Genomic DNA, 15,714 nt, shown 5'->3' on the forward strand with positions numbered 1-15,714 from the left:
AGCTACAGAGAAGTAGCAGTCAGCAGCAAAAAAACTCAAAAAAAAAAAAAATCGGGGCTCTTGTCCCAACATGTGGGGCTGTTTTGCTTTTGGTTTTCTGTTTTCTTTTGGGTTTTGCTGCCATTTACTCTTCCTTCTTGAAAGATAATTATTTCAAAGGTCAGGATTTCTCAGAGATGGTGTCTATATGGCAAATTCAATGTGAGAAAATTGTCACAGAGAGAGTCTGTGTCTGAGATTTGTTTTTAAAGACGTAGTTCCATTATGGTTGTTCTTTCCCGAATGACAACTATGTAATTTTTCTTTGAAATAGCTTTGCTAATTTTGAGGGTAGCCATACTTTAGTTACCCAGTGGAAATATTTATAACTTCGTGAGAAACAATTGATAAAAATGAAATTCTGTGTTCTGTGAAAAATACAGAAAAATACTCCTAGTCTGACATTGTCATCTCTTTCTATGTCTGGTGGTATGTCTTGCATACGCGTGGGGGAAGATGGTTTGTTTCCAAGTGGTATTCTCGGGCCATAAGTTTCCTCAGTGTCTTACCTTTACATCCCATTGTGCACCGTGTCCAGTATCTTCCTACTCACACGTTTCTAGTGATGTTGTTCTTAAAAATCAATTAGAGATCCAACGAATGCATTTTATGACATGTTTGACGTCCGTCAATTTGCGCTGTGTTTGTGGCGAGAGGAGCGCAGCCCTGTGCTGCTCAGGCGCTGGACCAGCTGCTCCCGCTGCAGCGGCTGCTGTAGCTGCTGACCTTGGGAGAGAGCTGCCCACCACAACAAAAAGAGGCAAAAAAAGAAACTTCAGAGTAAGACTTTAGTTCCAGTGTGGGGTGGGTTTGTGTTTTTACACGCGCTCTTTTTCGTGAAATAAATAGGGGGTTTTATCCATCTACTGAAAGGAGGTTTTGCTGTCCCGAAGTGCTTTCCGCCGGTCGCCTGTCACTGTACATGTGCCATCGGGATGCGGTTGTCTGGAAAGTACGGAAAAAGTAGTTTTGATGCAGATGTCCCACAGGGACAAAAGAAGTTCACCGCATGAAAAGCAAACAGGCCATTCAGAAGACAACGCTTAATCGGTTCAGGAGCTTGAACCCATTGTTGTTCTGCAACGGAATAAAAGAGGGGGATTAATTTGAAGATGCTTGTGCATGACATATGGTAATTTCTCTATAGGAAGGAAGTGTCAGATAGTGACCTCTAAATCCCCACATTGACCTGGGGTTGTAGCATGTGTATGCCATAAGGTCTGCGCATCTTTTCATGTGGTAATATTAAGTCATGAAGCATTAGTGGAAGCATAATGTTTAGAACTGCTTTTAAATTACATTTGCACTGAGAAATGCTGCAGTTTACGAAATAAATGTCCGGGATACTGCTTTGAGTCACGGGCTGGAGCTGCACTTGCCTGTAGTGCGCTTCAGATGCTTCTGCTGTAGAGTCTTAGTGCTTTCTTTGCTATAGGTCTAAAATTCTGTGAGGGGGGATACGTGTAAAATGAACCTGTGTTAAAAGTAGCCATCAGTAATACATTCTGTGGCATTTCAGAGTGACAGATGGGGCAGCCCGGCTTTAAAAGGGGTTATTTCTGGGGTAATTAATGAGTAGTGCAAATTCCAGGTCTGTCTAAATATGGGAAGAGCACAAGAAGAAGCAGCGAAACTCCTGTTTTTAAAATTCATAGTCAACTGTGCTGTCAAAGCTATAAAGATACATTATTAATGGCTTTACTTACAGGTACTTTTGTCTTTTCAAAACGTGCAAGTTTGTGTTAGCGTATCTGTGTTCCTTCGCAGTTGCATGTCTTCCTCTCACTGGCATTGCACTTCTCGTAAAGCCTAGAGGTTGGTTTGTTTTTTTTTAAGTTGAATATCACAGTTTCTTCCAATTTTGTTTTTCATTCTTCAGTGATACTAATCTGTTTTTCAGAAGCTGCTCTCCTCACTTTCCTATTTTTTTTCTTTCTTTCTTCTTCTTTCCTCTGCAAGTTGCTCCCGCTGTTTCTTCTAGCGCTGAAGCTGGGCACTCTGGCTCTGACACTGCTCCTGCTTTACATACCTGTTTCTTAGTCAATGAAGGTATTCTTTCCTCACTTTTCTATTTGTCTTTTACGTTTGACTAATGTCCCTTATCATTGTTATGACTTTAATTTGATCTAGGTAGGAATTTTTCTTTGCAAAAAAAGGGGGGCGCTGCAGGGGTTTTGTACACGTTGCCATTAATGGCAGTAGAGGGTGAGCAGATCCGGTTGGCGTGTCTCGGACTGTCTGTAAATTCGGTTCTCAACTGACCTACCAAAGGTGTCCTTTCGCATCTTGTTTGGGTTTGCTGTTGTCTTTTGACGAAAAATCTGAGCCCGGCGTAAGCAGGGAGAGCACCCGTGCCTTCACCCGCGGGTAGTGCGTGCGGGGCCCCGCGGGTGCCTCCCAGCCCGCGCCTGTGGGTGCTGCCCCTCGCGACGGGGCCCTTCGGCAGACCCGCGGGCACCAGCGTGCCACGGGTCTTCCTCCTGAGGGGAGAGAGCACCAGCGCGCTCTATGCCACGTTACAAACTGAAAGACTGAAGACTTAAGGCCTCTTTTAAAATGAAACAAGAAACAAACAAAATCAGTTACTTGTCCCTTAAATTTTATTCTTGCTAATAATGAAAATGTGGTGTTTATTTAAACTACTTGAGTTTTGGGTTGAGGGTGATTTTTTTTTTTTCTAATAAATACTTATCTACATTATGAAGAATGTTTTCTGCCAAAAAGATTGGCACAAACAAAACCCCCTTTTATCCCCCTTGGCAAGCAGCTTTGCATCAGAATTTTTATGCTGTATTACTAAGCTATAAATTCTTGTTTTCATGCATCTTGAGTAGTAGAAACGCCCTCTCTTAAATTGGAGATTCCTCTTTTTAATCCACTTTTCTTTAAGGAAAATTGACGTAATGATTTATTTTCTTGGAGCACCATGAAGAGCTTTATTAGTTAAAATATTTAGATTTCTATGTTCAGTATTGCTGACAATCTAAAACCGTGGATCTATGTGCTCACCTGAAGTATTTCTCCAGCTTCTCAAGTCAATGCAGAGCGTACTGTTAGAAGAATTGATTTGCGTAGAGTATTTTAGAAGCATTTTTACAAGCCGTGTTGTTTGTGCTTGATACGCTTATCTTCACTGGTTTTAACCACCCAATATTGCAGGTTCGTAGCGTGAATGGACACAAGGTAAGCGTGCTGCAGGAAGATTGAGGTGGAAAGATAAGGGTAGCGGACAAACACGCCTCCTGCGTATTTGCATACCTTTTAAAAGGGGAGAGAAAATTCCATGTAACCCTTCCGGTGGCAATTCATATGCAAAGTTTTCTCTAATTGAATTATATCACACTTGCACGTAGGGCATTAAACGTCACAATAAGTGATGCTAATTATGGTTTGAACGGGGCTTCTAAATCTTGAACTCGGAACCATGGCTTATGCTTTTGCGAAAAATTGGCCATAATGTTTGGGGGACTTTTTTGTATTTAGCACGTATGTTGAGTATATATTTAAATCTAAAATGCAAGCATGTGGCTAGATACCGAAATCTTTTGGAGGGGGGTATGGGGAGGAAGAGGGATGTCTGTGTTTCAACGGGACTGATTTGAGGCAGTCTTCTGCTGATACCTGGTTTGACCCTTGCGTGCGTGAAGAGCTCTGACCAGCTCCTTCACCGCACACGATCTGTGCCTGGAAGAGCTCCTTCCCGGCCCATGCCGGAAGCACGGGCACCGTACAGCCTGCCCTGAGGGCAGCTGGAATCAGCGCTGGAATTGGCGCTGGAATCGGCGCAGACGGGTGCTGCCCATGGCGGGGGGAGCCCCCTGTGCCCACGGCAGAACAAACAATTCTGTTGTTCTGCTGCAAAATTGGTTCCACTTCTTTTTGTTCTCTCCCTCTTTTGTCCTGCCTTCTCCTGAAGATCCGCTGTGTACCAGGCCAGCGGCCAATGTGAATGTACTTGATAGCGTTTTCAACCGCAAATTGCTTTGGTGTTTATGACGTTTATCTTCCTGCTGTGGCGTGTTTTCCCAGGGTGGAGCCAGCTCGCTGCTATGCACTGCGTGATGCTCCCCGACCTGCTGGGACTGGATAAATTCAGACCTCCTCTTCTGGAGATGCTGGCTCGCAGGTGGCAGGATCGATGCTTGGAGGTGATTTCAGTAGTAGTTTTGTACTACTAGGTTTTGGGGGGGGTTATGTTGTCTTCTATTGATCATATTTTCCCTTAATATGAGGGGGGGGGGATCATTATTTTCTGATGCATGTTCCTGCAGTCTTTATTTCAGGTTTAATAAGTTAATTTTCCTGTTAACCTGTCAAAATTTTGAAAAAGTCGTCATGTCTAAATATATATATATTTTTTTTTTTTTTTACCTTCTGGATGCTGCGCTTTTTTTTTTTTAAAGAAATGATTGGATTAAACACTTCCATGATTCCATTAGGAATCTTATTAAGATGAAAAAAACCTACCCTGTATTTTTCAAGAGACTGCTGAGTTGCTTTATTTTTAGGAGCGTGTATAGAGTAGCCAGTAAATGGTTTGTCACCCAATTGTTTGATAAATGACTAGTGGGCCTTAAGACTACACCTGTGCTGTTCTGGCAAAAAGAAAATGTGTTGAGTGTGCAGCTTTCCAAGTGGGAGAGGAGTAAGAGAGCTGGGTTGTGGACTGTAGGTCCTTAGTGGTCCTGTAATTTCCTTGGGAATACGGTTTTGGTACCTGCTTGCCTGTTCTTTTGCTTGATAGGGTATACTGTCAGATGGTTTCCTGGGAGGGTAATTACTTTGAAACTCATTAAAATTTGTAAGCGACAGAAGTCCACGTTACTGGATATCCTTAGGTGTCAGGTAGCCTATTTATACTCCATTTGTCTACAATTTTTTATTTTACCGTAAGTTTACTTCACTTCCTTGTGTGTTAAATCTTTTAGACTGAAAATAACGTGTCTATTTTTGAAGGTTTGTTTATATATTTTCCTTTGCTTTCATTTTTCAGTCTTCCATAGTATGCAGTAAATGAGTAAATCTCACGTGAAAAACTAATCTTTTTTAAGATAGTTTGTTTATTTGGCTTTTATATTGCAACGCTTAGAAAAACTGTCCTCCTTGCACATTTGGAATTTTGGACGCGACTTTGGAAATGCTTTAGAGAAGGCTGATTAAAAACTGCTTCTAAAAAAGTAGAATTTTGGTGGCCTTGCAATGCATCAGCGCAAACATAAGGTTTGGCCGTGGTTCCTTGGGTGAGAACCCTGTCTGGCCGGTCCTTCTCTGGGCTGGGAGAGCGCCTCGGGCAGTCCTGCTGCCTGTGCTGCCAAAGGCACGTCCGGGGAGGCCAGGAGGAGGAGGGACAGCGCATGGGTTTATGCACTGTCACTCGAATTGTGACACTCGCCCCGCGGTTTTCTCATGGGGCTGCACATCGTTGCGGTGTCCTGTTGAGAGTCGTCGCAGCTGGGGCATGTCCTCTTCTGTGCTTGAGGTGGAGAGGGGTGGGGAAAAAAGGGAGGTCCTCCGAAAGCTCCGTTTAATTTTCCGTAGAAGTTTTTTCTTTTGTTCTTGCTAAATTATCCTGAAAGCATACTGGTAAGTATTTGATGTTTGAGTTTGTACGCTGTTCTTCTTGGCTGTACAGGTAAGAGAAGCTGCCCAGGCCTTGCTGCTAGCAGAACTGAGAAGAATTGAGCAGGCAGGTCGGAAAGAAACCATTGATGCGTGGGCTCCTTATTTACCACAGTACATCGACAGCGTTATATCACGTAAGTAATGCTGTGTGAAACCTGAAAATAACTTGATTGCTAGATAAAAGAAAGGAAGGCATTTTGTACACAGATTGATGAGCAGCACTACTATCTAGGGGGAAGTTCTGGGGGAAAAATCTAGGGTTATATAGAAAAGTTTCTTGAAATTTTCAAAGTAATTTCACAGTCACAAAATCACTTAGACTCAGTAATGTTGATTAGGTAAATCAGACACTCCAGTACCTATCACTGGGATTGGAGTGCCTTCCACAAGGGTTATCCCTGCTGTTGAGGGGCTAGGCTGGAGGTGAGAGGCTTCAGGGTAGAAACCTGCTATGAAAAGGTGCTGGTGGTAAAACACTGGCGTTCCTTTTCAAAGAATGTATAATTAGATTACAGAAATTGCCATAAAGAGATCCTTTGGCATCCCAGGGGCATGGAGAGGTGCTGAGAGGAGCTAACGCAGAGTGTTGCAGTATACCTCCATCGGAGTCCGTTAAGCGTTTGGTGCAGCGCCTGCACAGTTGGGCGTTCAAAGCCATTGCTTGCCACGTGCTGCAAGGAGATACTGGGTAAAGATTATTCTCCAAATAAGTTAACTAGCTGCTCCCTGCTATTTAATCTGTTGTATTTCTCTCCAAAATAGCTATTTTGATCTTACTCATTGTTATTAAGGCAGAGGTTGTACAGACTCTACGAGTATGTTCTTGGAATCCCTGTCAGCAGCAGGAGATACTCCATTCAATTATCCAGCTGGAAACTTCCTTGTAGAATAATGTCCAAACGCATCTGCCTCATGTAACAGACCAGTAAAAATGTCTATTTTCATGAATGAGAATGTCTGTTTGCTTTTCACTGGTAGGTGTTCATCTTTGTTGAAATGAGATTCTTTTTCCACTGAAGACCGTAGTTTCTGTTCAGAGAAAGATCTCTATTAAATACCAATTGATTTTTGAGAGAAGTGTAATAATCTTATTAAATCTAAATTAAATGCATATATTACATGGAACACGGTACTTTAAAGTGATGTTGAGGATTTGTTGGCAAGACTAAGCCGCTGTTAATTACAGCCTTTAGCCATGTAGCGTTTGCCTTATTACGGGGATGTTGTCGCAGAGTTCGCTGTGCAGCCAAGCAGCGAACAAGAGGTGAAAGTACGTGCTAAACATGTGCCAAGGAGCCTTGATTCAGCTTGATAGTTGTGCCAGTTTGTATATTGGGATGTATTTTGTTAATTGATCTTCTCCAGAGGTTGGTTATAGTCAGTTTGTAGAGTACAGCTCTAGTTGCCCTTTATTCTCAGGAATAGCTGCTATAGCAACTGTTGATGGTTACTAATTTCTTTTCTCTGGAGTGATGCTGAATGACCTTGTTGGGTGCAAGGTTAGGGACAGAATTGTCTTGGCGAAGTGTACATAAACCACTCTGCAGTGCCTGCTTTAGCCAGCTGACTGTTTCTGAAGAAAGGAACTTATTTTTGGCATACTAGAAAACAACTGGTAGTTCATTTTAGTTCCAATAGCTTGCTCTTTCTGGTACTCCTCATTACTTAATTACGTTTGGAAGTTTTAGAGTAGAGAATGCAGTTCTATTTTGCGTGTGCGTCAGTTGGAAGCATAATCTTTTGTTCTGCCTCCTGTGCTTATGTTTGTGCTCAGGTTATAAGCGTGGCATGCAGTTTTATAGCAAAACTCGGGGATTGACTGGTTTAAGAGAAAACTTGAGTATTTTGTATGCATTCAATTCAAATATACATAGAGCAGTGTTTTGGCCTCTGTCAATCACGAGCAAATCAAAGCATAGCGTTTGTTTCAGCACTAAATTAGGATATGCTTATCTAACAGAACAAGAAAGTTTTAAAACGTAAGAAGATAAAAAAATAAAATAGAGAAATCAGCTGAGCGTGGCTGAGTGAATGACTTGAACGTAAATGTTCGATGTTGGGAAAGCACTGGTGTTGAAAACCTTTCAAACAGGTCATGACTAGCAAATTGGAATTATTTTTTTAGATGAACAGGGTTGAAAACTCTGTGAATTAAGGTTACAGAGCTTGTGGTTCTCCTGAATGACAGGACTGAGAAGGAATTTAATAGTCTTATTGTCTGTATGAATGTACACAAAGATGCTGATGATGTTCTGAAGAAGAACAATAATTATGATATCAGAAAGGAGAAACAAAATAAGGAGCTACAAATGTTACTGTTGTGGGTAAAGAGAAAATATATATTAGTTATATTGGAAGACATGATTAAAAAATTACTTTTTTTTTTTAAGTTCTGGGGAGGAATTGAGAGGGATAAGAATTCTTTAGGATGGACTTCTGGAAAATACAGTTTTATGCCAGGAAGGTAAGGAGAAGAAATGTGAAAGCTAAAGAAATACCGCTTTGATTCCTTCATCCTCCTCTTCTCCTAATTTTGCCTCTTGATATATGGGCGTAAATCATTATCAGCATATTTTTATGTCCAGCATATGGTACTACTCTGCAATAGGTTTTATATGCATGAGTAGAAACAGGGTTTCTCTTGCACAATAACAGGTTTTGTTTTAATTAAAAGCGGTGGTAATCAGTAATGGAAGCTCGCTGCTGATAGAAGATACTTTGTCATATGCCTTTAATGGGCTCTTGACCGAATGGAGATGGCAAACTGGCAAACAGAGATGAAATCTTTTCCCGTTTGTGCACCGGGCGCTCAGACACAGCAGGAGTTCTGGGGCACGACCTTACTCGTACAGCCCAGGCGGCTGGCGTGTCTCCCGGCCCTCTCATAAAATGCCTTCAGCAGACTTGAAAGACAGGCACAGGCTTATCTTTTAAGAATCTTTTAACTGGCGCAAGAGATGCGATTGTCCCGCTGTGGACGGTGGGGCGGAGGAGCAGGCAGAGAGCTGAGCAGACCTTATTTTGTGTTGCGTGTGTGCGCCAGCGCACCGCGCTCGCACCACGGGGACCTCCTCGAGCGGGCGCCCTACGCTCGGCTGCGAGCCGCCTGCTGCGCCACGCGCTTCGCAGGTCAGGTGTTTGCACGCCTTGGGCTTCGTTTCACAACGCCTTCTGCGGGGGAGACAATAAATCTTGGGTTTATTTGGGCCTTCAAATCCGAAATTGGCACGTCGGCTTGTTGACCCCGCATCAGACGGGAATGGATGTATAAGTGATGCTGTGAATTAAACCTGTGAGAGATGCTGCAGGTGTTGGTATTTTTCAGGCTCCCACAGGGAGGAAAACAGTTAAGCTTTCAAAGCTGCATCTCGTATCTACTAAGATTATGTCATGCAACTGTAAATATTTGCCGTGGCCTTGTCTGCTCCTCATTTTCCCAGCACGCAGTTGTCTCTGAAATGCTGCGTAGTCCGTGGGGCGTTTGCCACGAGGATGTGCTTTCAGGGGAAGCTCAAAAAGGGAAAAATGCCGCTGCCTTTTTCTCCCCGCTTATTTTTAAGAGCAAGGGCTATCTCCAGCCGCAAACGGGTCCTGCAGATGAAAGCAGCTGTGGGTGGTGGGTCTGTCCACCAAGCCCTGGAGGGACAGATGTGTTTTTAAATATGTGATGTTACTGCAGATGGAAAAATGGCCACTGTGGCTTTAACGGCAAGCAAAAGGTTATCTTGGCCCGGCCTTTGTGTGGGTACGGGATGGGGATGGAGCTGCCCGGGTGGATGGGAGCGGTGTGCGGGCAATGAACGGGAGGCGGTGGGCAGTGCCCCCGCTCGCTGCCCAGAGCTGCTCTCCCTGCCTTCCACCCAGAAATTAGGGACAGGGGCTTCTCTTGCTTCCCGTGTTGCTAAAATCCAATTAATTCAGGTAAAGGTTTGTATCAAATTACTGTTTCTTTTGAAGTGACAATCTTAAATGCAGCTGCACAAAATTAAAGAGATTTAAGCAGATAACCTTAAATTGTGGATCTCTAAACCGCTTCAAATACTAATCCGTGTTATCACTTGAAAGCAAAATAAATAAGAAAAGTCTGTAATAATGAATATGCCGTTGTCAATTTTTATGAAGGTATTTCTGGTAGACATATTTCTGTTGGAAAACATGCTTTCAAGCCAGATTAATTGAGTAAAACTTCAAAACTCCCATTTAAATTGATGGAAGTTTAATTGTTGAGTAAGGATAGTTTGATTGGACCCCAAAGCCTTTGCTACTTACATGTGCGATCGGATCCTCTTATTGGTGCAAGGCTTAACTTAAAGGAGCACAAAGAAGTACGACAAATATTTTTGTGCTGCAACATTTTAATGTAGTAAATGAATGAGTTCAGATGCTGCAGTAAATAGTAAAGTGTAATAATGGGGTGAGTTTCTAATACCAGTATATCTTACTTTATTTCCCACTATTTTCTGATTTTTCAACTGGCTTATTTCTAATACATTCAGGGATTTATGTGTTTTTCACTTCTAAAATGTGTTTCTAAGACATTTTTGGTGAATTATGCATAGGACACTTGTATCCAGAATACGTGTTCTCCTTACTGGATTTCATTGAGAGGACATGAGAATTTATTGCCCGACACAGTTGCGTGATGGCTATTTTTCTCGCCTTTTGGCTTTATCCATTCGGTTTTGGGGGGAATGTTTAATCATTCTGACTAAATGCATTTTAACGTATATTTTTATTTTAATTTTATAAAATTGTAATAAAGTTTTCTAATTTTTTTATGCACTGTACTTCAAATTGACTCACGCGAAGGCTCTTCCTTCCTTCCGTTGCGTTGTATCTAGTATCGCTCAGCTCTGTAGAAAGATGTAGCACATCTGATAGGGAAAATCAGCCTCTTTTTAGCAGCTCAGGGCTGGCAAGCAGGGAGAGAGGTGTGAAAGGGAATAAGTAAATAAATGAAAGGCTTTGAATTTTGGCCCAGCCTAAACCCACCGTTTAGGGACTGCTAGACCCTTGGCTTCTACCGACTTGGGAAAACACTCCCTCGGAGATGAAAGCTCATCGGTCAGCACAGTCATGCTGCAGTTCTCAAAAGGTGTCTTCACCCCTCTCTGGCTGTGGAAAGAAAGCAAAGAACTTCAGAGTGTTGAAGTGATGTTTAGGGAGCAGCTAGATGCCTGCCGAGATTAGCAGCTGTTGTAAATGTAAAGCAGGGCTTAAAAACTAACCTCCGCTCTCCCCCTCGGCACCCTGCCTGGCTCCCGGGGGCGCGCACGAACAAACAGCGGTGCTGGGAAATAGTTGGTGCTTGAAGGTTAAAACCAAAAAAGGATGTTGGCGAAGTGGTGCTGGAATCCTGGTGGGGACACAGGTGAAGACGCCCGTGGGCTGCGACAGCCCTAACGGTGAACTCCATACTTTCCAAAGTGTCCTGAATAAGGTTGATGTGCAGTTCGTAATCGCGTGGCACCTGCGTGCAGCCCTGCCGGCGTGCTTAATGAACTGGTGGGCTATCGATCTTCCAGTCCGGCTGTGTATTCGTCGTTGCTGGTTTTTACAGGTGTCGACACACCGGAAAGCTATTAAAAGGTACTAGTTTATTTATAAAGAAGTTATGTCAGCATAAGGTTAGAAACCACTGTCAGACCATCACTCTGTGAAGTAATTACTTTGCTGTGAATACTTAGTATTTAAAAGCGGTCGTTGTGGTAAAATATGGAATACTCATGAGAATGTTAATGTTTCTGAAGTGGTTTAGAGAGGACCCAGGGTTGCGGACGCTTGACTTCTGGTCGAAATTTGGTTGGTGTGAAGGGCTATGGTCCCGTTTCTTAGAGGGGACTTAATGCCCCTGTGGATTGCAGACCTGATGCCACAATCGGCAACGCAGCACTCTTTGACAGCACAGGCTGGCACAGGGCAAAGAAATCTTACCAGGGCATCTCTTTGGTCTTCTATTCAGCTTTCCTAGAGCTTTTTGGGAATGTTGTTTGTGAGGCAGTTCTTGCACACTTAACAAAACTCTTCTTTTGATAACGCCTTCGTTGAATTGCGGTGAGGCTCATACAGGGACTAATTAAAGGTTATAACCGGGTGGAGTGTAAACCGGTGAACTAAAGCTTTAATCACGTGCTGTTACAAGGCACAATTTGGTGCTCATTACGTAGTTTCTAATAGCAACTAACAGATGCATCCCAACTCAAATGACATGGAACGAGTCAGCTGAATTCATATACTCCAAAGGTAACCTGGAAAAACTGCACTTTTTTGGTGAGAGGTGAAGTGTTGAGAGGAGATGTAAGAGTTCTGCCGGGACTCTGTATTTTATTGCTAAATAAGTTGTTAGTGTGTCATATAGGTATCTAATAATTGCAATGATGCTAGAAGTTGGCAGAAAAAGAAGGAAATACAAAAGAAATATTTACAGTGAGGAAGATTTGTGAAGGATGGGTTAGTGAAAGGTCTGCGTAGAGTGTGAAGGGGAACCAGAACGTAGTTGCTCTTTGCTTTACCTGTGTTTCATAGAGTTACACTGCATGGTTCAGAATATCAAAAGATACTCCCCCCCCCTCCATTGAAGGATGTTACCTTCCAAACTCACTGACTGCATGGGTGTTCGGGTGTTTCTTTCAGCTGGAGTGACCACAGAAGCCATTCAAACTGGTAGCGCAAGCCCAGATACGCTGGGAACGGAAGCAAAGGTCCAGGAAGAAGAGCATGATCTGGTTGATGATGACATCGCAGCAGGTGAGCATTAATATAACGAATGTGTTATTTTTGACGTACTACGTACCGTGCAGAGGAGATGGAGCACTTTTTGCCAAATAACGTATTTTTCACGTGAAAACGAAATGCAGAAGCTGCTTTATGGAGAAGTGCGTGCTACTAGAAATGAAGTTATTTGAAAGTAGAAAAGAGCTGTAGACAAAAACTAAATACGCGCTTAACAGTAACTACCCTAATAGTATTGTGTTGGTTCTGAATCATTATCTATATTTTAATATAGGAGGTGGTTTGAGTTTTTAAGTCTGCCTGCAGCCAACATGTCTAGCTTGTAGTTCTGGAAGAATAAAGGCTTTATATGATCCCTTTAATTATTTACCTTGGCGAAAGATCTGATGCAAGGGTGCTACCATCAGTCTGCTTGACTGAGTTGAGGGTTTTTGCAGCACGTAAGCGCTGCTAGTTTGTTGCACGTAGAATTTGAGTGTATTTCATTTCCACAGTACTCATACAGCTTTTTACTATTGCTCTCGTTTATCGTAGCCTGGCAGGTAAAGTCAAGAGTTCTGGTCCATCGAGGCATTTTCTGAAGTGGCAGAACATACAAAAATATGCATTTAATTATAAGCAGTTATCTTTTGATTCTTTTTTCATACTTATTTATGCAGTGTCATAAGGAAGATACCTATGTGCTCAATATCAATGTCCTTGGAATTTGAATGACTACGGTATGTCTTCTAGCATAGCGTACTGAAGATGATGGAGCGTGAAAGCTATCTTATTTTTGACTGAGCTTTCTATAGATTTTTGTGAAAGCCTAAAAGAAAACTATTCATTTCTATTGACCCGAAGACGGTTAGTGTGACAGATGTAGTTTTGGGTCAAGTCTCTGGTTGAAGGTGCCTGAGACAGGGTCACTGCTGGTGGAAGAGCAGCCTGGCTGGGGTAGGGAGCACTGACACAGGTTGGGGGCAAAAGGCTAACTGGTAACAGGCAAGAGGGAGGCAGGATGCTGGGACCACTTTCAGCTAAAGATGATGCAGGGCTTGTCAAGAAACAACAACGAATAGAGGATGGACCCTTGGGAAGAATAAAAATAAATTGATGCATGGGCTGGGCATACCCTGAAACACGCGTTACCCCAGTGTATACGTCAGATCAGCGTTTCCGTTGGGAGCACAGACCATCTCCATCTCTGTTAGAGTCTTTCTGGTTCTTTTTCTGGAAGCTGTAGCAATAGCAGTATTACAGCACACCGCTGCGTGTATCTGGGACGGCTTTCTGCCCCTTCGATGTCGTATGTTCTTTTCACAGGAAAGGCGTGGAAGATGGCATGCTTTAGTGGAGTAAGTTTCAAATGATCTGTGGGTTTTTGCTGTGTGCTAGGCTGAGTTTTAAGGTTTGCAGAAAGCTGTCTGCTGCATTGCCGGAGTCTGGTAGTAGCGATTCTCTTTACAGAGAAAGTAAACACTGTTATTAAAAGCAGTTGAGCTTTAAAAAAGGATCCTGAGTAAAGATGAAATTTTGGTCCACAGTTGAATACGATTAGTTTTGTGTTGGTGGAATACACACCAAAAAATCAAAATTTTTGAGACAATTTAAGCTTAGCCTTATCTTAAAAAAATGATGCAGCTTCTTTCTATAGTGGTCCTACTAAGGCTAATATTTATTGATTGCACGAAGTAATGCCGGTGTGCAGTGGTCAACCGGATTTTTATCAGTTCAAATTGAGATTCACCAAATGCTTTCATTTATCCAAATAGTTTTTTAAAAGGATCACTTTCACATCAGTCCTTTTAGAGATTAAAGCGTTTTAGCTTAGCTAGCTGGAAAGCGCTGAAGCCTGTTGCTGGAAAATACTTCAGTAATACACTACAGTGCCTCTTAAGCGTTTCGGAACACACAGGCAGGAGTTCTTGAGAAAATTGGTCTCTCTTCAAATGTGTTGAAAATACATGCAAGAATAATTTTCCCATGTAGTAGTAGTATTTATTGCTGTCTTTAATGCCTGAAGGGCTTTTCTGGATAACTAAAAGTAGGGTAAATGTTTTGCTTAAATAATTCACATGTGGACAACAGCATTTATCCTGGTTGGGCATAAAATCTGCTGGCTTCAGAGGTCAACGTTTTGCAATTCATCACATTGGTAACTTGGCTTTTTCAATTATTTTTTTTTTTTTTACTTTTGTAATTTGTAATCTATTTAGGATCCATGATAGCATCTAAGTTTTATTTTAGATATCCAAATATGTTTTTCCCATAATTAAAAGAAGAGCAAGACACTTTAATGAAAAAAAAACAAAACCAAACCCACCACCAAGATAGTACTGTTACATATTTGGAAATATGGATATTTGTCTCTATGTTTTAACAGAAGTGCAGCAGCGTTTGTAGGGGTAGTAGAACAAGGACATGAGTGAGCATGTAAGAGGGATAAATGGTCAAATGTCCCGGAGGCTGTGAAAAAGGCGGCATTGTAGTACACCGCTACCTCTGGTGACAGATTTATTGACTTACAAAGAAAAGGGTAGAGCAGCATAAATAGACTGTCTTTTAAAGTCCACCGAGTTGACTGTGTGGGGCTGTTTGGGAAGTGAAGAACCTCAAGGAAGTAACTTTCAGGTTGCCGAAGTGTTTGCCTCTGAGCTGTGCAACATTACCTTAGTAACAGCAGTAAGTAACGTATTGGGGTGCAATATGATAATCTATATTCTGAATATTGTGGGGGTTGCTCTTATACCTCATCAACAGAAGTTTCTAGCAAGTTGAGACTTCCTTTAGTTCTAATTAATTCCCGGGGTAACTGTAGACATTTCCAGACTCATGCAGATGTCCTGTGGCTGCCGTTCGGTGTTGCTCGTTCTAACAGGCACGCCAGGTTTCCATTAAGACCTTCTGATGGTGCCACGTACAATGAAAGATGACTCTCGCCATGAAGAGCTTATTATAATCGCTGTTCCACTAACTTCGATAATACCACCAACCTCTTCAGCATCACATAATGGGGAATTTTTCCATGGCAATCCCGTTTTGTAAGAATGACCTTATTGGCGGTAGTGTTGACAGTGACGCTTGTAAAGCACAAACCCATTCCCGCTTCTAATTCCTGCTTCTAATTAATTTTTTTTTAAAAACATTTTTTCCCCCCTTCCATGAACCCTGCATGTCCTGTACAGCCACCTGGGCTAAAAAGACTATAGTAGTATAGACTGCCTCGGGTTTGTAGATAGAAGGTTTTCAAAAATAGACCTCTGTGTGTGTTAAATCTGCCGCGGAACCCAGCCACGAGCTCGGCCAAACCGCTGTGGTGCTGTGGGGAAAACAGAAGGA

The 15,714-nt window shown here is 42.4% G+C and overlaps 1 protein-coding gene across 2 annotated transcripts in view; it reads left to right on the forward strand.

Annotated features, from left to right (window-relative positions):
• The window catches only part of WDR7 (WD repeat domain 7), a 109,720-nt gene that overhangs the window by 25,884 nt on the left and 68,122 nt on the right, over positions 1–15,714 (forward strand). The window contains exons 16-19 of one of the 2 annotated variants that reach the window (XM_009882031.1): positions 1,999–2,088; positions 4,069–4,187; positions 5,672–5,795; positions 12,295–12,408. In XM_009882031.1, coding sequence (XP_009880333.1) covers positions 1,999–2,088; positions 4,069–4,187; positions 5,672–5,795; positions 12,295–12,408 — 447 coding nt within the window. The remainder of the gene's footprint in view (positions 1–1,998; positions 2,089–4,068; positions 4,188–5,671; positions 5,796–12,294; positions 12,409–15,714) is intronic. The other variant, XM_009882032.1, reaches the window with a different exon arrangement.

Source organism: Charadrius vociferus, unplaced genomic scaffold (genome assembly GCF_000708025.1).
Source record: "Charadrius vociferus isolate BGI_N301 unplaced genomic scaffold, ASM70802v2 scaffold743, whole genome shotgun sequence".
In the NCBI taxonomy this organism is placed as follows: Eukaryota; Metazoa; Chordata; class Aves; order Charadriiformes; family Charadriidae; genus Charadrius; species Charadrius vociferus.